This window comes from Esox lucius, chromosome 8 (genome assembly GCF_011004845.1).
Source record: "Esox lucius isolate fEsoLuc1 chromosome 8, fEsoLuc1.pri, whole genome shotgun sequence".
In the NCBI taxonomy this organism is placed as follows: domain Eukaryota; kingdom Metazoa; phylum Chordata; class Actinopteri; order Esociformes; family Esocidae; genus Esox; species Esox lucius.
Window position 1 is genome coordinate 26,952,587 of NC_047576.1, and position 24,234 is coordinate 26,976,820.

General features: G+C 45.9%; 1 protein-coding gene and 1 long non-coding RNA gene across 2 annotated transcripts in view; one reads left to right on the forward strand and one right to left on the reverse strand.

The window, feature by feature from the left end:
• zc3h3 (zinc finger CCCH-type containing 3) overlaps positions 1-24,234 on the reverse strand; it is a 61,760-nt gene that overhangs the window by 25,625 nt on the left and 11,901 nt on the right. Inside the window, exon 4 of the mRNA XM_010872465.5 lies at positions 2,431-2,575. Coding sequence (XP_010870767.4) covers positions 2,431-2,575 — 145 coding nt within the window. The remainder of the gene's footprint in view (positions 1-2,430; positions 2,576-24,234) is intronic.
• LOC109616058 lies at positions 9,064-14,597 on the forward strand. Its single transcript, XR_002197108.2, has 3 exons — positions 9,064-9,159; positions 12,894-12,995; positions 14,371-14,597. It is a non-coding gene; the product is annotated as an uncharacterized LOC109616058 (long non-coding RNA).

A 24,234-nucleotide genomic window follows, 5' to 3' on the forward strand; every position in this document is an offset into this window, starting at 1 on the left:
CCCCCGATCCCCCCACGGACCAGACTTGGTGATATTTCACGGCATGTCGCACGGCTCAAATTGAAAATCCCTTGATGAATCAATATTTACTGCAGCGGCTAAATGAATAGTAATAAGTCACCAGAGGCTCCAGTCACAACCCCAAGCACAGATCCACTGTTTCATCTAGCTCAATCTGAATTACACAGCGCACACACACACACACACCAGTTACCGAGGTCTAAAGACAATGTCAACACAAAATACTAACACACAAACACACCAGTTACCGAGGTCTAAAGACAATGTCAACACACACAATACTAACACACACACACACACATTTTCCTATTCTTGCGGAGACTCCAAATTTGATTCTGTTAATAACATTTCACCTAATCCAAAAGGCTAATAATGAACCAAACATTTACCCTAAAGACCTTGGCTAATTCTAACCCAATGCCTAAACCAGAGGTATTCAAGTCCCTACCATGTTTTTCTGTTCCACCTCATCATTAACTGCAACCACCTGGTGTCTCAGGTCTAAATAAGTAACTGGCTCTGAGGTCCAGAGTTGAATACCCCTGGGCTAAAACGAAACTTAAACACTTAACCACAACTTTTATCCTATAACTTCATTCCAAAAACTATTTTTCCTTTACCTTGTCTTTCCTAGTCCCCCCCCCCATGTGTCACTATCAGCACCAGACACCTGAAATGGTGTTTTACCTGCACGGCTCACTACGATACCATCAATTACATTGTGTGCGTGCACGTGTGTGTGATATGCAATGGCTTGTAATCTCCTCCCACCACACCCAATTATAAGGTTTAGGGAAACACTGTAACATTAACACAGTAAGCCAATTGAACTGGCCTTTTATAATAATATTATAATACATTAACCAGCTCCATAACCACATTACCTATTCATTACCAGTGCAATAAAACATACGACTATGTTAATGATCACCACACTAAACCATTAACTAACCGTCTAACTGTCCGTCGCACAGTAACGAGCTCATAAATAACACATGAAGTTAACGCATGTCTCCCAATAATGACCTAATCATAAACATTAATTAACTCTCCCCAGTTATGACCCCATAACCGCTTCATATCATCTGAAGCCTCTTTTCTTTTTAATATGGTTGACTTTCCAGAATTCTATCCATCGGCTATATCGATCTGATTTGAGGACGAAAGGTAAGGAGCTGAGGAGGGACGAAGAGCAGAGACCGTTAAGTAAGAGCCCCGGAAATCACACTGGCTTATTAAGTACATTCATTTAGCTTCATATATCACTGGATCAGCCTCAGAATGACACACTGAGAAGAGAGAAGATAGAGAGAAAAAGAAAGGAAACGAAAGAAACAGAGAGAGAGAGCGGCAAAGAGAGGTGGGGGATTGGAATGAGTACCCCCCCCCACCACACATAGGGCCTTCTCTGAGATCCCATTGTAGGTGTAAATTAATGTGTAGCGCGTACAGAGCAGAACACTGGTGTAAATGTTTTATTCCCTGGGTTATCTACTGTGTAAAAATGAGCTCCATAAATTGTCAGGGTCCCTCCCCTCTCCAGACACAAGCTACCACCACGACACGGGCTGCCTGCTATATTAGACAGAGGCCCTCCTTTCTCGATTATGGTGTTACTCAGTCATACTTAATTCACCCCACAAACCCAATAAAACATTTGATTATGAAAAAATATATAGCAGCCTGCTCAGCCCTTATATTTAGCCTCATATTAAAGTGTTCTACCATTTTCTTTTTAGGACAACCAGGGCTATAAACAGTACACACATTTTTCCTAAACAGTCATTCGTTCTGTTGATTAATAACAATAAAACATTTGCTTTTCCAAACAATGACCTGATAAAACATTCCCAGAAATGGTTGTCTCAGTCTGAAATGAACATCTAACTAGTAACGTGACTACATAGAGTTTGAAGTTTGTACGAGCAACTGTGAGTGCAATACATTACTATTGGCTTTACGTCCTGGGATTTCATATGTTCTAAAAGGTTTGGGAGAGTAGAAGACCCGGGATGTGTCCTCTGAAGCACATATTGGCAAGTCATTCTTCTTCTCATCACACAGCTCACTCAACCAGGAAGTATTCACCGGCACATACATGCAGGTTACGGGCAGCAGGTATTCCAGAAGTGAAATAATTTGACAAGAAACAAAAGGTTGCTAGTTCAAATCTGAGTGTTCGCAGGTAAAAAGAAAATCGGTCTTTCTGTACTTTTTGTGCGGACTATGATGCAACTCCTATCAAGACATGATAGTGTCTCCGGTTGAACTCTGGGGGTTCAAGGGAGACACTACCCAGAAACGCTGTAGTGTCTGAAGCCCTGTGTGTGTCTGTGTGCCATACTTAGCATGTGTAGAGGGAAGCCTGTCTATTTTTTATAATAGCGGAACATTGTGTGTGTGTTTTACCTGGCTGTCTGGATCCTCTTGGCTCTCCAGGAGAGGGCGTGGCTATAGTGAGGGGTGTGTCCAGCAGCTCCGCCCAGGCGCGTGACTATTTTATAGCGCGTTCTGAACACCCTCTGAGATGCATGGGCTTGCGTGGAGGCGGGACCTGGGGAGGACAGAGTGAAGGATTGACATGGCATTGACGGGTCAAGTAGCCAATACAGGGCACAGCATTTCGGCATACTGATGTGCACATCCTAATGGTACTAATGCTCTGATGAACATCGGTTGACCCAAGGCCGATTAAATAGAAATGTGCATTTGATCATTGGATCCTCTTTTGCTAACTAATTGTGCATGTTCCACAGAGAGATAGGCTGGCAAGCCTGGGTTTAGGGTCAATTTGTCAGACAAGTGAATCTATAGATCTATAGATGACAGGCCTGAGGCAGGAATACATGCCTGCCCACACACACGCACGCACACGCACGCACACATGCACGCACCCCTTCAAGAATTTTGCGACAGACAGGTGTGCTCTTTAACAAGCTTCACATGTAAAGATGAGGGAATAACAAAGAAGAAATATATATGAGCCTAATAAATCATATCCCCTCTCTCCCTCTGTAAGTCTCATTCGTTATATCATTTTGCAGATCCATCAGGGGATAGGCATAAAAGAGAGGGGGGGGGCTAGGGGGGTGGAAAGAATAGGAGTGTTTGTTATTTATTTCTATTGGGTGTGTATCTATCATGTTGCTTTATGATAGCCAGGCCCAGCTGCCACACGCTGCCACGCTGCGCTGGGTAAAGGATGGCATTTGCATCTGCGAGGATCGCAATCCGCTGCTTTACGCCAATTTACCAAACTAGAGGATTTATCAGAGCCAAGAGTAACAATTTAGCAAGTAAAGGATCAGGAGGAGTACTGTGACAGCTCAGGTAGTGTCAGATGACTGTGTAAGAGGAAACAGGACAGTTGTTTCTAGAGAGGATGGGATAAATCTAGCTCAAATCAAATTTTGGGATGGGATCCTCATTTATGACGTGTAACGTTGGGATAATTCTAGAGTGAATACTAACTTTTGGACAATTTGAGAATTGAAGTATACATTTGTAACTATTTCACAACTGAATCCTGCAACTGAAACAGCTGTGTGTCAGTGAGCCTAAAACAGTCTCCCCATCTCATATAAATCACCATCTGTTCCCTCAGACAAACCCAGAGAACCAGCAGGAGAAAAAATCTTCTCTGTCTAGCTGTCCCCCCCCAACCCAGCCCCCGCTCTTCCTGCCTGCTTCCCATCTCTCCTGTAGCAGTGCCACAGATCGCTCACTATGACAAGACTTCGTATTCTTAATGAGAGAGGAAGAAAGTAAGGAGAGATGGACAACTAGAGAGAGAGAGAGAGGCAGGCAGAGAAAGGAAGAAGAGATCGAGGACCAGACTGAGTGGGAGGGACCCCAACGACATGCCCCTTCTACTCACTTCCAATTATCTGCATCTAATGTCTTTGATTGCCAATTGCCGTGATTGTTGTCATGTCGATTAGCATTTAATAACAAAGCGTGACCAGGAAACAAACAGCAGCTTGGAGCAATGACAAGCCAATAAAATCATTTCTCTCCCTCACTCTGTCTTTCATGCTGAGAGCGAGGCGCGAGTTTCATTTGTCAGGCAGTACACAGCTCTGGATCAGATGGAGAATTAATCTCAGACAAACATTTACCCATGATCAAACCACTACACACACACACACAACACTAGGACCTGCCCAAAACACAGTATGAGGTAAGGCCGCGTGTTGTGGACGTGTGTGTGTGTGTGTGTGTGTGTGTGTGTGTGTGTGTGTGTAGGGTGGTATGGCGGTACAGGATTAGTTGCCTGGGCTGTGTTCTTCTCCTAGCAGTCATCTGTATTGTAGTCAGAGCTATTTGGACCTCCTAACAGATGACAAATAGGGCTTGTCAAAGACCGCTGCCGGGCCGAGACCTACGCTACAAACCTCTAACCGCCTTGTGTGAGTGTGTGTTGGCTTGCGTCGACCTCCCCCTCCTTAAGTCCCACTCAAAACACCCCAACATACCCACCTAGTCCCAAACAGCGACTCACAACCATGTTCCGCTTCAGCTGTTTAATGACAGCCCTACACGTGTGACAGCGTGAGTGTGTGTGTTGTAGAGGGGGAGCACAGTCTTTTGCTCCCCCATCGTGTTGTCAGAGGTCTATTAGAGGAAGATTGAGACCCCCGTTTCCGTGTGTGTGTATATACACACACACACACACACACACACAGTGTGTGTTCATGGTGGTCTAGTAGAAGATTGGGACCCTATTGCTCCAGGACCCACTCAACCAACACAACCTGCTGGGGTTTACAATCAGCGCACACCCATTCATTATTCGCATACAAACACACATGCACATACACACATAGATGAAACCAATCCATCCCAAGATGACACACAACTCTATGCTGTGAAACTACAGATGATCTGCTGTATTCATTCAGCAGTGCAGATAGCCTACCTAACAGCTAGTCTTGGTAGCTGCTGCCTAACACAAGCACGCATGCGTGTACACACGTGAGGAATTTAGTACCATTAAAATAAACTATTGTCCCTATACCTAACCTTTACATCAACCTAAACATTTACAACAACAACCAAACCAATATTATTGTAACAATGAATGGGAAAACTATTTAACAGTTTAGTTTACAAGTAACTTCCCACACTCCCCTGCCTCAAATGCCCTCTGAAACATCACACGCACGCACACCACACCAACAGGGGACCAAACCGAATTCAAGCCCACCATGAAATGATTTGAATCAAATATAGGACAGAATTCCATTGATTAAGGAACACTGTATCCTACATTTATTGTTTTGACATCTGCACAAAAAGCCCCTGTTTTGTAGATTCTTCCCATGCTCCCCTGTGTCTGGCCTATGGTATTCTATTTGACTGAACATTCTCGTTACCAAGCTAGCTAAGTAATTGTCTCATTATAAAAAGGCCCGGGACATGATCGATCTACTCTCCTCAGACATAGTTGTATACTAGCATTTCCTTGGCTTGAGGCACGTCCATCACTAGACGACCACTAGGCAACCACAACTGCCAATAAAATACATTTGCGGCCACTTTATTTTCAGAAAGTACATTGATACCGTAACTTACCAAGATATTTAGAAAACTAAAATATCAATGTCAAACCAAAGAACAGATTTTGGGCTTTAGGATTAGATAGGTGGATGGCTTTAGGCTTGAGACACAAGGTCTTTAGAGGAGCTATTTCAACTAGGGTCTGCGTGACACTGATATTTGGCTGGTCTGGGAGATGGATGGCTGATCATATGCAACATGCTAGATGAGGTGGACACACACACACACACACACACACACACACACACACACACACAAACACACACACACACACACACACACACACACACACACACACACACACACACACCCTCAACTCTAAACACACACACACCCTCAACTCTAAACACACACACACCCTCAACTCTAAACACACACACACCCCTCTACACACCCCCTTCAATACACACAACCCTCTCAAACCTGCACACAAACACACACAACCCCACACCCACAAACACCAACTACAGCTCTAAATGGATTGGATCCATCTCCAAGACTAGGACCTGTCAGGCACCCTGGATGGGTGATCGCCATGTTCTCCTATCATGCAGTAACAGATCAAATGATGGTTCCACTACAATGTATGTGACTGAATGGGACATGAAGGCTGTCACACCGTTGATGTCTTTTCAGTGGCAGTGGCTGAATTGTGTCTGCACACACAAAGTAGATCTACCTCGCCTCCAGACCTCCACCTCCTGTTTGTTTGAGTAGATCTACCTCCACTCCAGACCTCCACCTCCTGTTTGTCTGAGTAGATCTACCTCCACTCCAGACCTCCACCTCCTGTTTGTCTGAGTAGATCTACCTCCACTCCAGACCTCCACCTCCTGTTTGTTTGAGTAGATCTACCTCGCCTCCAGACCTCCACCTCCTGTTTGTTTGAGTAGATCTACCTCGCCTCCAGACCTCCACCTCCTGTTTGTCTGAGTAGATCTACCTCGCCTCCAGACCTCCACCTCCTGTTTGTCTGAGTAGATCTACCTCGCCTCCAGACCTCCACCTCCTGTTTGTTTGAGTAGATCTACCTCGCCTCCAGACCTCCACCTCCTGTTTGTTTGAGTAGATCTACCTCCACTCCAGACCTCCACCTCCTGTTTGTTTGAGTAGATCTACCTCCACTCCAGACCTCCACCTCCTGTTTGTCTGAGTAGATCTACCTCCACTCCAGACCTCCTGTTTGTCTGAGTAGATCTACCTCCACTCCAGACCTCCTGTTTGTCTGAGTAGATCTACCTCCACTCCAGACCTCCTGTTTGTCTGAGTAGATCTACCTCCACTCCAGACCTCCTGTTAGTCTGAGTAGATCTACCTCCACTCCAGACCTCCTGTTAGTCTGAGTAGATCTACCTCCACTCCAGACCTCCACCTCCTGTTCTCTTCATCCAGTCTATTTCCCTGACAGAGTGGCAGAAAGCTTGCTCCAGCACCACCACCGTTCCCTTAAGGATTATCAAATAATGTCATCATTGCAGCGCAGCACGGTGTAGAAAGCCTGCAGTCAGGAGACAGTCAGAAGACAGGCTGCTATCTATTCCTCTCCTCCTGCCTGCCTGTCTGTCTGTCTGTTCCGGGATCCCCTGCCTCTCCCCATTTAGTCGGTTCCCACAGCTGCTGTGAGTCTGGCAAGCAGCACTTCTCCTTACCTGACGGCTAATTCCAGCTAACAGCACTCCCTGTCCCACTCTGCCAAAGACCCTGTCCCCCCCACAGCCACCCGAGACTCTGGGAGACTATTAATCTTGCTATTGACAGGCAGTCTGATACAGGAGCTTCTACACCCCTGCCCTACACCACTACCCTCCCCAGTCTCCAGTCAAATTCCCCGGGGCTGATCCTTTGATTCCCAGTGGGAACCTGATAGACATACCGAGGGCTAGGCTAACGTCGGACCGAATTAACGCGGCCCGCGCTAGGCTAACGCTACACTTTAATTGTATAATATGGCAGGGTATCACATTTAAATACCTACCAAATGTCGTGTGGTTAACCGCGAAAAGTTGACGCTCGAGTTACGAGCCTATAGGTTAACACCCGACGCTAAGCCCAGGCAGGCAGTGACTTCACATAGAAATACACAGCATATATATATATACATATATATATATATATATATTAAGTTAGAGCTGGAATAGAATCTGGCAGCTACTATCAGTTACCAAGCTTAGGACACCTCCACTGTCCCACCCAGCTAGGACACGGCCCTGTTCTGTGCTCTAGTCCACATTGCCTGGCATGCCAGTGTATGGGCTGTGTTTGACAGAGAGGCCAGCGGTATTGTGTGTCAGTGTATGGGCTGTGTTTGACAGAGAGGCCAGCGGTATTGTGTGTCAGTGTATGGGCTGTGTTTGACAGAGAGGCCAGTGGTATTGTGTGTCAGTGTATGGGCTGTGTTTGACAGAGAGGCCAGCGGTATTGTGTGTCACTGTATGGGCTGTGTCATGTGTGTGAGACTTGGTATGAGCGTGGATAAAGAGGGGGGAAGGGCAAGACAGAAGACTGGAGTGGTAGAGAGGGAGGGGCGGGAGATCAAGGTTTAGGGGAGAGAGGGGGAGATGAGATAGAGTGAGAGGACAGCGGGAGGGAGAAAAATAGAGGGAGAGAAAAATTAAACATCTCCTGCATACAGACAATATAGTAAGGAGAGGAGTTAAAGGAACAATTAGATAATCAGCCAGAGTTCCGTCAGATGTCTGAAAAACACACACATTGACATTCCAGAAAAGGCCCAAAGACAAACTGTTTTACTTGACTCTGCTCATTTAGAATCCCACACACACACACACACACACACACACACACACACACACACACACACACACACACACACACACACACACACACACACACACACACACACACAATTTGGTACAGACTTCAACCTGGCAGAAGGTGAGCTGACAGACAAAGCTAAAAGGACTTTCCATGCCATTGAATCCTCTGTTAAATTAGACACCCCGATTAGGATATTGAAAATATTAAAAAGTTTAGACTACATATTAGAAGCCTTGGCTCTACATACAGCAGTGAAGTGTGGGCGGGGGTTTGCTTACAAAGCAAAAATGTCACCAGTGGTAAAATGCTGCATGTGGGATTCTGTAAGAGCATCAGGGTACAAAAAAGCCACCAAATGCTATAATCAGTTAAAAACCAAATCCACTCCTAGTACTGCGAAACACTCAAATCCCAAGAGGTGACCAGAGAGAAGTCCCCCAAGCCAGCTGGTTCTGAAGCTCCCTTCTCCAACACAAACTAAAACCTTAAAAACAGCACTTGGACAATCTACCCAAAAATGAAGCAAAGTCATGTGAAATGTTAACTAGTGGAAAAACACAGGAAAAGATCAAAGTACATGGTGGCAAACTATCTGACCACTGTGACTGATGGGGGCGTTTTCTGTGTAAAGACTTAGTGAGGCAGACCTGACTAACCAGCAAGAAAGGCTGTGCTTCCTCTGTCCTCAGGGAACGTTAAGAGAGATGCATTTTCTACTAAACAGAGAAAACGATACAGACTCACGGAAAGTGTTCTCCCTCAAAATTCTAAACAAATACTTAAATGCACAAGGGAAAAGAGGTGAGTATAAAATCCACTATCAATTAATAGAAACTCAACGTTTGTGACGTATTAACTGCAGTAGTTGTACTGTATTCTCCCTCAGACACATTGAAACAGTCAGGGGAACAACGAATATTACAACTTGCGTCTTTCATAGTGTTCATTTCTTAAAGTATTTTCCTGCAAATTATTATTAACAGAGTATTTCGACTGTTCTTGTTATTTAGGAGTCTGTTTGCTTTGGCAATGTATAAGGCCTTTTGATTTGAGATAGAAAGAGAAGCTAGCTCTGCCCTCTGTTTTGATTGACAGTTCCAGTGCACACATGATACAGGATTCACAGGTCCCAGACCTGCTGTCAGGGGTTAGACAGGGTGTGTGATGGTGTGCATGCACATGTGTGCATGAGAGAGTTTGTTAATGAGTGAGTGTTATTGAGTGGGTGTGTGTCTGACCTTGATGCACTCATTAACCGAAAAAAACAACAACCAGAGAGTGGCCAAGAGACGATGGCCAGATTCATGGTTCAAACTGGGACCAAGTGTTTCCTAAACGCCTCCTGTCTGGGCATGCTATTCTGTTGGCACTCAGCTGCAGCACAAACACATCACAACATTAATATAAAGCCAGCAGAAAATGTGTCCAACTACATTTAGTCTTTCCAGAACAAATATTTTGGACCCAAATGTGAGTCTACTGGCCCGGCTGGCCAGTGTCCCAAATCCCTGGTTGTTGTTTTGACAGCATATGGAGAGACAGACACTAGTAGGTTTTACCAGCAAAAAGGACGATACTGAAATGGTTCACTCAAGTTCCAAACCCTAACACTGACTTAGAGTCATCGATTTGGATCTGGAACTCTTTTTAACTAAGTAACACAAATACCCTGTTTCAAACCAAATCGGAGCAAAAGGAATCCCGTTCACACTCCGACAATATTACAAAATAAAAAACAGAATATTGTAACTCACAGAGTACATATAGTGAAAAGAACCGATCTAATCTTTTGCAATCATACTATTCAAACCGCAATTGTCAACACGATCGAGGCGAACAACACTGAAGAGTTGAGGCCCGTACACCAAACCGCATATAGAACCAAGACCAAAGCGGTCAATATGACCAGAACCGTCCTGTCGTCGAGTGTGAGGGGGAGGGGTGTCCAATTGGGGTCCGTCATTGAGGAAGGGTTCTAATGAGCGTCCTCCGAGGGCATTTGAGAAGGAGGGACGGGAGAGGTGTACTGACAGAGCCAAGGGGAGAGCGTGCCACAGACTCGCCTGGTTTGACGCTGATGTCACCGGGGTTGGGTGAACGTTGCAGTTGCCACGGGTAGGGACTCTAGTGTCGCCCGAGGGGGCTATTTGTGTGTGGCCCTCAGGGCCTCGTCAGTCATCGCCGCAAAGCCATCATCGTATGTGTGGGAAGCCATGGTCTGTAACCAACACCTCCTGACCCCTCTGGCCTGACCCATGCCGGGGGAATTCTTCCAGGGCCAAACTGACATGTACCCCCCCCCCCCCCCCCACTCCAGGAGGGTTAGGGTAACAGCCCCCCACCACTTCAAGTTAGAGTAACACCTTTCCCTCTCCGAGGTCTCTGCTTGTTTTCCCATTCTCCACCATCTCTCACGCTAACTGTCATTCTGTGAATAAGCCAGACGACTTAAAGAAAGTCCTAGTTATGGCACTACATACAGTGGGGAGAACAAGTATTGGATAACCTGCAAAATCGGCAGTGTTTCATACATACAAAGCATGTAGAGGTCTGTAATTTTTTTATCATAGGTACACTTCAACTGTGAGAGACGGAATTTTAAAATAAAATCCAGAATATCACATTGTATGATTTTTCAATAATTAATTAGCATTTTATTGCATGACCTATGTATTTGATCACCTACCAACCAGTAAGAATTCCAGCTCTCACAGACCTGTTAGTTTTTTTTAAGAAGCCCTACTGTTCTCCACTCATTACCTGTATTAACTGCACCTGATTGAACCCGTTACCTGTATAAAAGACACCTGTCCACACACTCAATCAAACAGACTCCAACCTCTCCACAATGGCCAAGACCAGAGAGATGTGGAAGGACATCAGGGATAAAATTGTAGACCTGCACAAGGCTGGGATGAGCTACAGGACAATAGGCAAGCAGCTTGATGAGAAGGCAACAACCGTTGGCGCAATTATTAGAAAATGGAAGAAGTTCAAGCTGACGGTCAATCTGCCTCGGTCTGGGGCTCCATGCAAGATCTCACCTCACGGGGCATCAATGATCATGAGGAAGGTGAGGGATCAGCCCAGAACTACACAGCAGCACCTGGTCAATGACCTGAAGAGAGCTGGGACCACAGTCTCAAAGAAAACCATTAGTAACACACTATGCCAATGACCATCTGGATGATCCAGAGGAGGAATGGGAGAAGGTCATGTGGTCTGATGAGACAGAAATAGAGCTTTTTGGTCTAAACTCCACTCGCATCCAAACCGTGAAGCATGGAGGTGGAAACATCATTCTTTGGGGATGCTTTTCTGCAAAGGGGACAGGACGACTGCACTGTATTGAGGGGAGGATAGATGGGGCCATGTATCGCGAGATCTTGGCCGACAACCTCCTTCCCTCAGTAAGAGCATTGAAGATGGGTCGTGGCTGGGTCTTCCAGCATGACAACAACCCGAAACACACAGCCAGGGCAATTAAGGAGTGGCTCCGTAAGAAGCAACGTATGATCTCTGTAATTGCACTAAGTTTTCTGTACCAAATATTAAAGTTCTGCTTTTCTGATGTATCAAATACTTATGCCATGCAATAAAATGCCAATTAATTACTTAAAAATCATACAATGTGATTTTCTGGATTTTTGTTTTAGAACCTATGATAAAATTACAGACCTCTACATGCTTTGTAAGTGGGAAAACCTGCAAAATCGTCAGTGTATCAAATACTTCTCCCCACTGTGTGTATGCTTCATAAGTATTTGAACAGTGAAGTTAGCATTGTAAAATTAGATCCAAATCCAATGAGTCTAGAGCAGGGGTTCCCAGACTATTTTGAACGATGACCCCATTTCGATATCTACAAATTCTCGTGTCTCCAACCAAGTGAAGAAAAATTACATAATCAGTATTTCTTTTGAGCCTATAAGAGTCAATTGTAAAAACATTCTCCCCCGACACCATTTTCATCTCAAAAGACCCCACATGGGGTTGCGACCTCTAGTTTGGGAACCTGTGGTCTAGAAAGACATTTTCAATGTTAGCTTCACTGTTCAAATCCTTACAGAAGGGAGTAGGCTCTTTATCCATGGGACAGACCGTTCGAAGGAGGCTTTGAGCAAGAAACATACTTGTCAGACACGCACTTGCCTGCCTGCCTGCCAAGGGGGACGGTGATGAGGTTTACCGTTCCGTTACTCAAAAAAGTGTCCGCACACAAGGATTTAACACCTATACATTAAAGACTCAGTTAATACATGTACAGTTAAGAAAGTAAGTCTTTAGTACAATGAATTTGAAAGGAAACCTGAGACTTGACCCTGACCTCTAACCCTGTCAGGCCATTTGAGACTAGCGCTGCTGTTCTTGGTTGCAATGAGCAAAATCGCCCAACAGGTCAGTTTACAGCCACAAATGAAATGTTAACGCGTTGAGGGGTCAAAGGGCATCATCTGGCTGTCAATCAAACAGACCTTGCGGGGGATAAGACCTTGCTTGGAAGAGAAAAGCCTTAGACATTTTCCATTTAACAGGTGGACTCGCTGAAACGATGCAGATGGGAGTAAACAACATAGTGGCTGAGTTTCCTAAACAACTCGGAGCGTTGAAGGGGGTCGACTTCTCCATTGGACATAGTAAGACACAGTCTCCAGTGACTACCTCCATGTAACAGTGCGATGGGACCCATTAGGGCATGTGTAAGGGACACGCCAAGGTTAAGCGCGGCCCCCCGGAGGACACCATGGGAACCCTATCTGATACATGTCAAGAGCTCTGAGCTACACGCCGAGTCCCAGAGGACTGGCTCAAGGAAAGAGTGTGAGTGCGTGTGAGAGAGAAGGAGGCAGAGAGGGCAGATACAAGAGCGAGTGAGCAAAGTGCATTTGGTTGAGTATGTGTGTTTCTTTCTCCCTTGGCTGACTGACGAACCACAGATGCAGAATAGATGTGTGTACTCCCACCATGACCTTTTAAACTTATTATTGCTACCTTATGCTAAGCTAGGCCCCCCAACTATAGCTGTTAGCGTAAAGGTTGGCATAGTAGCTGGATGGCCCAGAGGGCTAAATTTACAGAGGTCAGATGTGACGGTTCAGAGGTGATATCAGGCCATGTGACAGGAGGACAGTGAGGCCTCTCAGTGAGTCCTGGTGCTAATTTGGTGGGAGAAGAGGGGAGAATGCCACTCTCTCCTTTCCAGCCCTTTTGATGTCAAGCAGGTGCTCCGAAAACGCAAACCTAATAAACACCCCCTCACCCCTCCCTCCGAACCTATCACTCATTCCCAGCTTTCTAGTCATCCATCTCTCTCTTCACTCCTTTACTTCCTCCATCCTCCGTAGTCTCATCATTCTGTCATCTCTCCGTCTACTCAGTCTACTCTCACACACATGCATTTGGATCTCTCCTTTCTTCAATCTCTCACTCACACCCCGCCCCGGTCTCGCTTTATCTCACAACCCTCGCTGTGTCCGCATGTGGTGTGTGTGTGTGTCCGCGTGTGGTGTGTGTCTGGCTGCGCGTGGTGTGTGTGTGTGAGGCTGTGCATGGTGTGTGTGTGTGTGTGTGTGTGACCGCGTGTAGTGTGTGTGAGGCTGCGCGTGGTGTGTGCGTGTGTGTGACTGCGTGTAGTGTGTGTGTGTGCGGCCGCGTGTAGTGTGTGTGTGTGTGTGCGGCCGTGTGTAGTGTGTGTGTGTGTGTGGCTGCATGTGGTGTGGCCGCGTGTGTGTGTGCGGCCGCGTGTTGTGTGTGTGTGTGCGGCCGCGTGTAGTGTGGTGTGTGTGTGGCTACATGTGGTGTGGCCGCGTGTAGTGTGTATGTGCGGCCACGTGTAGTGTGTGTGTGTGTGTGTGCGGCCGCGTGTGGCTAAATGTGGTGTGGTCGCGTGTGTGTGTTTGTGGCCGCGTGTGGTGTGTGTGTGTGGCTACATGTGGTGTGGTCGTGTGTGTGTGTGTGTGTGTGTGTGTTTGTGCGTGCAGCTGCTGGGTTCTAATTGGTCCCTCTGGGCAGGGCTGGACCTGCCACGGACCACTCCAAACTGCTGAGCATCGCCTGAAGAAGCGGGCATCTGCTCCGGACGCATGGGCACCGCTGCACCACCACTGGCAGACACGCACACACACTTGCACGATGGGAAAAGTATTCCAAAGTCACAGCAATGACCGTAGTACTGTAAAATGATAAACTGATAAAATGATACTGTACAGCACTAAGCTCAGCTCTTCCTCCAGATCTGTAAGAACAGTCACAGATAGAAGGACAGCAGGACACATCAGATGAGGTTATGGTGACTAGAATAGTGACCAGTTCGACTGACTTTGGAACCATCAATCAAGTCCTCCAATGCACACATTGAAATGAGTGACGATAAACAAAGTAAGGGAGGGCAGAACTAGGGCTGAGCCAGTCCAAGGAGTGTTGCCTTAGTGAAAGAGCCCCTGTCATCGTGGTAACTGGAGATGCAGCGCTGCAAGTTGGACATTACAAACTTTGGGGGGGGGGGGGGGGGTGTTATGGTCTCGAAAATAGACAGGGGGGCCTGGACTTGTTTTGTGACTGGGGGGGATGAGGGGTAAGATGGCATTGATCTGGAGCAGGGGTCAGCTACCTAAGTGTGTCTGGCATTAAAATAAATAAAGTCATTTCATTATAAATGTTTCGTTTGTTCACCATTTGTTATTTTGTGTGTGTTGGTTTTATTTCTAATTCAGCAGTTATCAAAAATGGAGAACATGACTGAACTTGCATTGTTTTTCACAGAAATGTTGTGGGAAGCTGTACTAAATACACTAATATTTGTACACAAATTCAAAACTAAACTGAGGACAAGCTCTCACACTGCTAGCAGCTGACAAGTCTTCTTTCATTATTACTTATTAACATCAGCTCCTAAATGGTATCACCATGGAATAGAAATGTCAGTCAATTTATTGCTACTTGGAAAAAAATAATAAAGATTACCTTCCTTAAAGAGTTGTGCAGTATAGATCTCTGTTGTATGGAAACTGTTGTTCCTCAGACCTCAAGTGTAGTGTCATTTTGAAACCAAACAAAAACATCAAGGTTATGGCAGAAAGGACTGAGGGAAACAGTGTCCAGAAAATACATTTAAAAAAGATACAGAGGGAAGCTACAAAAATGAGAATTGCTAAATATGGAATATGTCAATGAGACGTTCCTCAATAGTTTAGAGGCTTGATGGATTGTCTTCACAATCATCCTAAATTAACTGTAGTGTTAAAAACACACCTTTAGTCAAAACCTACACTAAGCATCTTAATGAAACTAAAATTGCCAGCTGCCTGCATCAGAACAACAAATGCATTTTAGAGCAGTCTTGTCTATATACAAATATTGGGTCTTGAAATAAAATACACAAAAACAATTGTTAAAATAAGAAGACCTGCCTTTTGTCTGCGCTGGAGTCAGCAACTCAGAAGTTGCCTCATAAACCTTCCGTGATGCCCTACAGGTAGGTGGACCTTAACCAATTGGAGCTCTGGCAATAAACTGACAGCACTTGGGTTTAGTTTAGCCAGGGAGACAGGCATGGACCTGTGGAAATAACTATATAACTAACTGGCAGACAGATCAGTAAAAATGGTGAACAGGACCAACTGCACAAGACACCGAACACAGGCATCTCAGCGGCCCCTGATGAACATACACTGGTCGTAAACAGGATGCGTTTCTCAGTAGGAGGCTGAAGATGTCTTGTAAACAGCTAGTCAGTCAGGGCCAACCGGGCTATGTAATACTGCTCCCAGAGGCTTGGATAACACTACTCACACTGGCCTGCCCTTAAACTGGTGTGTGTGCGCGCGTGTGTGTGTTTATATATAGATCACTGTTTTACTTGCTAGTGTACCGCCCAGCCATATGACAGTTTGGTGCGTAAGCGTCACCTAGGATTTATGGTCATGCTTAATAGAACTAGGCTGTAAACATTCCAAGGACTGAGCTACGGGGTACGACTAACATATCACACTTATCAAATCCAAACTTGACTTGACATAAGCCCGGTGGTCCTAAAAAGAGCTTGGGCATTCATTCCCAAGCCTGTCCATAATAGGACTCATTAATCCACGCTGAAGCCACTCTTCTCCCCTATCCAAAACACCTTTATTCAGGTCAGGCTGTTCTTGCACCACCACGTATTCTTGAGAGGCTTCCAAAAAAAAAAATAATAAACACTCCTGGCCAAAACTTTTACTTTACTGTAAATGTGTAAATGTTTCACTTCTCCACAGGTTTTTCTATTTGATTGAAATCACTTTTGGAGCACATGTGCGCCTTACAAGTGTAAATGTCCCATATGTATCCTTAGGTTAGAAAGCCAGGAAGACATTATTCAGTGTGGATGCGTGCAAGGTTCACCTATATAGTGGCATGAGGAACAGTGTTCAGGGCCATTACTTGTGAAAATAGCAGGAGAACATAACCACTGGTGAATTGGCATCTGAAGGTGTCACGGAGGCAGTTCTGTAGGTACTTCATCACCCACTTATTCCCCTTCTTCGTTCTCTCTTGCCCATAGCTGCTTTTCTGGGGTCCATTTATATTCCTCCTGATGAGGCCTAATTTGGGACAGGTGGGCCTCTTCAGGGGGTGCCAGCAAAGTTGTGTTCAAAGGCAGCTGATTGACGGTGTTCAAGGGCCCCGTTTTGCAGCCTTGGGTCAGTGTGTTATCCCTGGGGCATTGGTGAGATGCTGTCAGTGCACAATCAAGCCACAATAGGCCAGTCAACAGTATTTTTGACAAAGCCTAGCACTGAATGTCTCGGCTAATGTAAACACCCCAGAAAACACTAATCAAATAGTTTAAGAATTTGGTTAAATCAAGGTAACTTGAAATTACTTTATTCCTAGTTCACCACAGGGGAGGAAGGCTACAGGGTAATAATTGGTTATGGCTAAAAACAATATTACACTTGACACTAACTGACATGCAGTAAAGTATTTCCAAAAACTTTGTACGTTCTGAATAGTCTTTCGGCTGGCTCAAACGAAAATAAGTACAATTCTTCTTTCTTGTTTATTTTTTTTTTTATTTTCCTTCAACTCAATATCTATAGTATATAATCAATACACATTGTCATGGCACAGAGTAATCAATGACAACACGGTGTCACCACAAAGACTGAGCGAAGCGTTTAACAGCTGCGACCCACCCAGGGCAGAAGACAAATGACCCCACACCCACAGTGTGTCTAAGCCCCCCGGACAGGAGACAAATTAACCACTTCCCGCCGCGTGATTCACTAGGGAACGAGGGACAGTAAACGGCCAATGATCAATACAACCTTCTCCACTACCACACACACACACACACACACACACACACACACACACACACACACACACACACACACACACACACACACACACACACACACACACACACACACACACACACACACACACACACACACACACACACACACACACACACACACACACACACACACACACACACACACACCTTGGTCTGTTAGAGGTCTCCCCAGTGATTCCTCAGGTCCCTGTGATGTTGATGCTTTGGTCTATAGAGACAAGCGGCTTTCTTTCCCCTAAAATTTTTTTTTCTCTTTAACTGCGAAGCCACAGTGACAGGAGACAAACTAGCTATTTCCCACAGAGCAACTCACCGGGGACAGCACAAAATGAACTGCCCCAAATCAATACTGTACTCTCTCTCACAGTCACTCTCCCCCCCACCCCCTTCTCCATCCCCCCAGTCTCGTACTCTCCTCGGACACAGCAGTGCGCGGGCCGCCGAGTATCTAAAAACTGGATTTCAGATGTATTTTAGCACGAAATGAAGTGAGCGGTTGCAAAGTGTGTGTGTGAGCATGTTTGTGTATTAGTTAGCGCTTGTGGGTGTGCGTACTGTACGAATGATTAAGAAGCAGGCGCCCAGCTGTCTGGAGACAAGGGTAGGACAGGTGTGATGGGTCCCCCATCCAGAATGTACACAGGGTCAGTAAGGGGTTGGGGGGGGGGGGGGGGGTCACCCTGGTGCCATTTAGACTCCCTCCCTCCTTCTGGCCTGTCCCCTTGAAAGCCCACAGACACAGAACACACTACTGTAACAGAGAGGAGCCGGCTAGAACGTGGTTCAGCTCCTATTCTCTGGCCTTTGAGGGCCTAAAGCCTACATCCTGTCGTGCTCCTGCCCGATTACCTTACAGGCTCACTGACATCAAGGGGAGAGGACAACTGCAACATGAATCTCACACCTCCAGTCAATCAGACTGAAAATGTCAACAATTAGGCTCGTAGATTAGTGGCATCCTCTGTTGCCACTAATAAGGTCACTGGGCCTGGTCCTGTCTACATGCAGAGCCCTCTCTACAGGCCACTGGCAGAAATACAAGTACGGCGCACATGTGCACACGCTAAAATGTATTCCTCAAGAAACCCAGTGAATATGAAGAATATATACTTAAGTTTTTTCTCTCTATATGCTCAAACAGTATATGCGCTGTATCAGTAGGGTAATTCCTTAATTCAAATTATGGCTTATCTGACAGTATTCTCCTTTTACTTGAACCACAGCTCTTCCTGCAAATCCACCAGCAGAGGGCGTCTCAAGTAAAACACCTAGAAATTAACTGTTAAGGGGCTTCCATTAAACAAAACAAAAAGAGGCAACCGCTGGCCGTGACACCTATTTCTGCGATAGATAGATTTTACACCGGTGGCAGACAGCAACATGAAGTGCTCCTACGTGAGAAGGTAGTAAGTGGGTGGTGTCTGACGTGCTCCTGCGTTAGAAGGTAGTAAGTGGGTGGTGTCTGACGTGCTCCTGCGTTAGAAGGTAGTAAGTGGGTGGTGTCTGACGTGCTCCTGCGTTAGAAGGTAGTAAGTGGGTGGTGTCTGACGTGCTCCTGCGTTAGAAGGTAGTAAGTGGGTGGTGTCTGAAGTGCACGGGACTTTGCGTCAGTTGGGCACAGTTTCACACTGTCATGGTCTGCGATCGTTGTTCTAACCTATATTCATCAGAAGATACGCATTAGAAATAGCTAGATAAAAACATAACAGCCCCTACCATTTTCTGACAGATGAAGGCGCTAGCTAGATACAAAATAGTTTACTCGTGGGCTCTTCACTATTATTTTGACTTGCACATTTGTGCAAATGTTTCCCCCTTGCCAATATATTTGAAGGTGTGAGGACCCTGTAAGTATGAAAGTGCCTTTGAAGCTCGAGATCCTACTGTGGAAGCCAACATGCACATACAGTACATTATGTAAAACAATATTTTGACAAATGCGCCCAATCCAAAATGATTATATTTCTTTTAAAAAATTATTATGCAAAGCAACGGTTATCGCAAATCTATTCTTAAAGGTTGCCTGGGTAATGCAAACATTTTATAAATATGACAACAGCAACTCATTATGTCTTAGTCAAAAAAAGACTGTATAAAATAAACACGAAACAACAGACATTTCCTTAAGACAAATGGGAAATATATTTCATACTAATTAACAAGAATGAGTAACTGGTTAACAGGAAACTTATTTTTAAAGAACAAATACATTTGTTTTGTTTTTAAAGGGCAGATGGTAAAAGTATTGCACCTCTACGGATTCTTATTGTGGCCCTTATTGGCTTCCTGTTTCCCTTGTAAAGACCTGCGAGAGACATCACGAACTGTAAAGACCTGCGAGAGACATCACGAACTGTAAAGACCTGCGAGAGACATCACGAACTGTAAAGACCTGCGAGAGACATCACGAGTTGTAAAGACCTGCGAGAGACATCACGAGTTGTAAAGACCTGCGAGAGACATCACGAGTTGTAAAGACCTGCGAGAGACATCACGAGTTGTAAAGACCTGCGAGAGACATCACGAGTTGTAAAGACCTGCGAGACATCACGAGCTGTAAAGACCTGCGAGAGACATCACGAGTTGTAAAGACCTGCGAGAGACATCACGAGTTGTAAAGACCTGAGAGACACATTACTAATTGTAAAGACCAGCATGATACGTCACTAATTGAAAAGATCAGCGTGATGAAAGCAGTTCTTTGGACTGGACATGGATGCTGACACATCATCTTGTCTGTAGCCTTATACATCTAACCAGGATGTAACCACCAATGCTTGTGCACAACAATCACCAACATCTCTAGTAGTGTTATGATCAGGGGCCCTAACAAACATTTTGGTTCACCAGCCACTCAGATTTCATACCAGCAAACCCCATCCCCACAATCCAAGAACAAGGCAAATATTAGTATGCTGTGAGATATTTCCTAAAGAATAAATTGCTAGTAACAAGTGACACAGTATATTGCTCAAATCCCCAAAAAACGTGGGACCTAAGCTAAAATATCACTGTGATGAGACAAACATTTTCAGCGGCCCCTTTCAGATTTGCTCTAGCATGATAAACGTAAAAGTGTTCAACATCCTTAATAAGCAAACTGTCTAGAGTAAAAGCCAAATCAGATATATCAAAACATTGTAATACTCTAAGATTTGCAACCTACACACTCTGATAAATATGTCCACCAAAATAAGAAAAACATTTACGCTTATTTTATTGTCGATTTGGCACACAGGACTGTTCTACAAAGTTATCGAAAGTGGTTGGGGGGGGACAACATAATCAGATCAATGCAACACATGCAGCATCAGAACAGGCATGAGGAGAACCAAATCATTTAACCAGTGGTGTGGGCCTTGGTCAGGGTTGGAATCTCAGCCCTGGGCTCTTCAATATTAACACTGAACTAACTGGCCAACACTTAATAACATATCCTCAGCCCCTGGTGTTAGTGTCCACATTTCAAAACGCCTACTCTTTGCAGATGATGACACCCACAGCATGACACCTGCCCTTTTGGGGGACGATGCAGAGCTGTGGATTGGCTGGGGCACTTCCTCTACAACTCCTCAAGACTATTTACACAGTTACTCAATGCTGCCATCGCTGTGCTAGTATGTTTACACTGACACACACACACACACACACACACACACACACACACAGATGACTCAATTACTCTGCCTCTGTTCAGAGCAAATCTCACTAATTAAATAGGCTAAGCATTAATTATTCAGAGCGAGAGAGACCCCATCGAGATGAGGAGCGTGCGTGGGTGTCAGGGAGAAAGCGGGAGAGAGAGCATGAGAAAGATGATGGGGGGCAGGAGGGGAAGAAGTGAAGGGAGGGGTGAAAGACAGAGAGAGAGACAGGGGGGGGTGAGAAAACGCGTTCCGCCCGGGCTATAAACCAACCCCCACCACCGCGGAGCACAGCTAATCAATACAGGCCCAGTGGAATTAGCAGTTATCTTAAAGCCCTTTAACAACACAAGCCTGACTGACCAACACAAACAATCATCCATTTTAAAAGCACAAACAAAGCCAGGGCCCGGGGCAAGCCGGGGGACTGACAGAGGGAGGGGCGGGGTGGCAGCAATGGACAAACGAAACAGGCGAGTTCAATGACAGGGGGTCGAGTCAGGAAGGAGGAGGCATTGAGTTTGAGCCTGCCAATCGTGCTGCTCCGTTGAAGAACCCATTATACCTGCAGATCTGAAACTCATCGGTTTTGACAGGCACGCCTGTGGGGATGGAGTGGTGGAAAGGCGTGTGTGTGTGTGTGTCCACTAAAATGTGTTCCATCCAAGCAGGTGGCGGATGCTGGGGCTCAGGACAGGGGCCACTGTCCCGCTTGCATGCCGATCGTGAATCGAAGCACACAGCCACATAGTTGGGGGGCACAGGAGGATGGAGAAAACCTAACTGCCCTCAAGGGAGAAAGCGGAGGGAGGGAGAGAGGGGAAAGTGGGAACCACTGGCTGGATAACTCTGGAGGCCCAGAATAGCCAGGGGTCTGGGTGTCCTGTCCAGCTCTGCAGCCTGCAAAACTAAAATGGAAAGTTGGCCGGAGAGAAATCAGAGCAAGAGGAGATTAGAGGGTTGGGTTTCCCCACGGCTGGAGCCAAGGCCTGTGGGAGCTGCAGCAACCTGCTGGGGGCTGGTCCCTAGCCTCCCCACCAGCTGAACACGGCACTGGACAGGATGGGGAAAGGAGGAGACAAGGGGATGGAGGAGAGCTGTCCCTCTAGCCATGCCCAGCTGGCCCCAGAGCAGCCGCCAACCAATTCATTAAGAAAATATCATCACTCCCACTGAACAGAGAGGGGAGGGAGACGGCAAGAAAAATGGGCAGGGGGGAGAGACCGAGAGGAGATAGGAATTGGGGAGGACAGAAGGCAGGCTGTGGATTGACTAGTAGGTGTTACTAGTGGGACTAAATTAGCAACCTATTGAGTGTGAATGAGTTAGTGAGGAGTTTGAGAAGGTACAAGTGTGTGTGGAAGGCTACCCAACTCTTCTGAGAGAGTAAAGACATTCCTTAAGGTGGCCCAAAAGGCCTTTTAGCGGTGAGAGACCCCATACCGGTCCTGTGACATACCAACCAGGTTGGGGTAAAGCCAGTCTACTCTCAGAGGCCCATCTCAAACCTAGTGGATCCTACAGAGGGACTCACTGCCTGAGGAGGTTAGAGCCCACGGACAGAGCCTGCCCCTGTATCAGCCCTCAGACCTTCAAGACACCTGCCTAGACCCCAGAAGCTCTTGACACCCCATTCCTTCTTCGTCCTCCTCACACAGCCCATTTCCTATCCCTAATGGGACCGCAGGTGTCCACGCATGTGACAGGGGAGAGAGAGAGACTCAATAACATGCCAGGCAATCGGAGGAGTCTGTGCTCTTTTCCCACACAAATGCCAAACCCCCATGATTATTATGGTAACACTTCGCTCTGTGAAGACATGCAGGGGATGAAGAGGGTGTAGCGTTACAGCACTGTGGAGCGAAGGACGGGGCTGGGGGATAGAGAGAGAAGAGATGGATGCCAGTGAACTGCTTTGTGACTGACTGACTGACTGAGGGACTGGCCAAGATGTTTTTGGAGCAGCTTACTGGGGCTCTGCGAAGTACAACAGACATACAGAAACACAATCTGGGTACCGGACCCGGAACCGAACACCGTAAAAACGTTGGCAGTTCTCTGAGCAGGTGGATGTAGTTTAGAGTCTTTTTTTTCACTGCACATGTTGGAATGTGAATTTATTATGGCAATGCCAACCAGAGGTATCCTGGTATATCCAGCCTTGTGGGTTCAGCTATGAGGACAACATTTTGTGTTGGAGCTATTTAGCATAGCCTTTCACAAAGTTGTGCCAGGGACAAACAAAGCTATGCCTTCTTCCTCTGGGGAACGCTTGGGTAAAAACAGTTGCACAATCACGTTTTACTTAAAATACTTTTCAAACGCACATTAAAGTGGCAAAGTAAATTGACATCTTACGGCTGCGTTAAAGTTTAGACCAGTGATTTGAAGTGACTGAATTAATCAGAACGACATCAGGAAGATACAGTAATCAAGTGTGTGTAGTGAAGACGCATTGCTTTCAACTATGACTTTGACAAAGTTCCTTTTTCTACAAGGCTGGCGAGAGTTGTATGGGGAAAGTCATACTTTTAATCTAACGGGATCATTAAAGCTAATAGCTCCAACCATATGAAAGCTACAGCATCTAATGGAACACGCTCTGTATGTGCCAACCGCTGAACAGCAGACTGCTGGTGGACTGCTAAATAGCAGACATGGACAAGGGATTCAGAAAGGCTGATTTAGCAGACCTTTAAAAGCCACTTACATTTTCATAACTTCCTGTACGGGTCACAAGAGGGACTTGAACCCACAACCCTAGCGTTTGCAAGCACTACGTTCTACCAACGGAGTCACAAGGCACCGCCATGATTACTGCCTTCACTATTTAACTTCACGTTTGAAGTGAAATCAGGCTGGTCCCGGACAGGCTAAACCGATTCGGGCGATGGT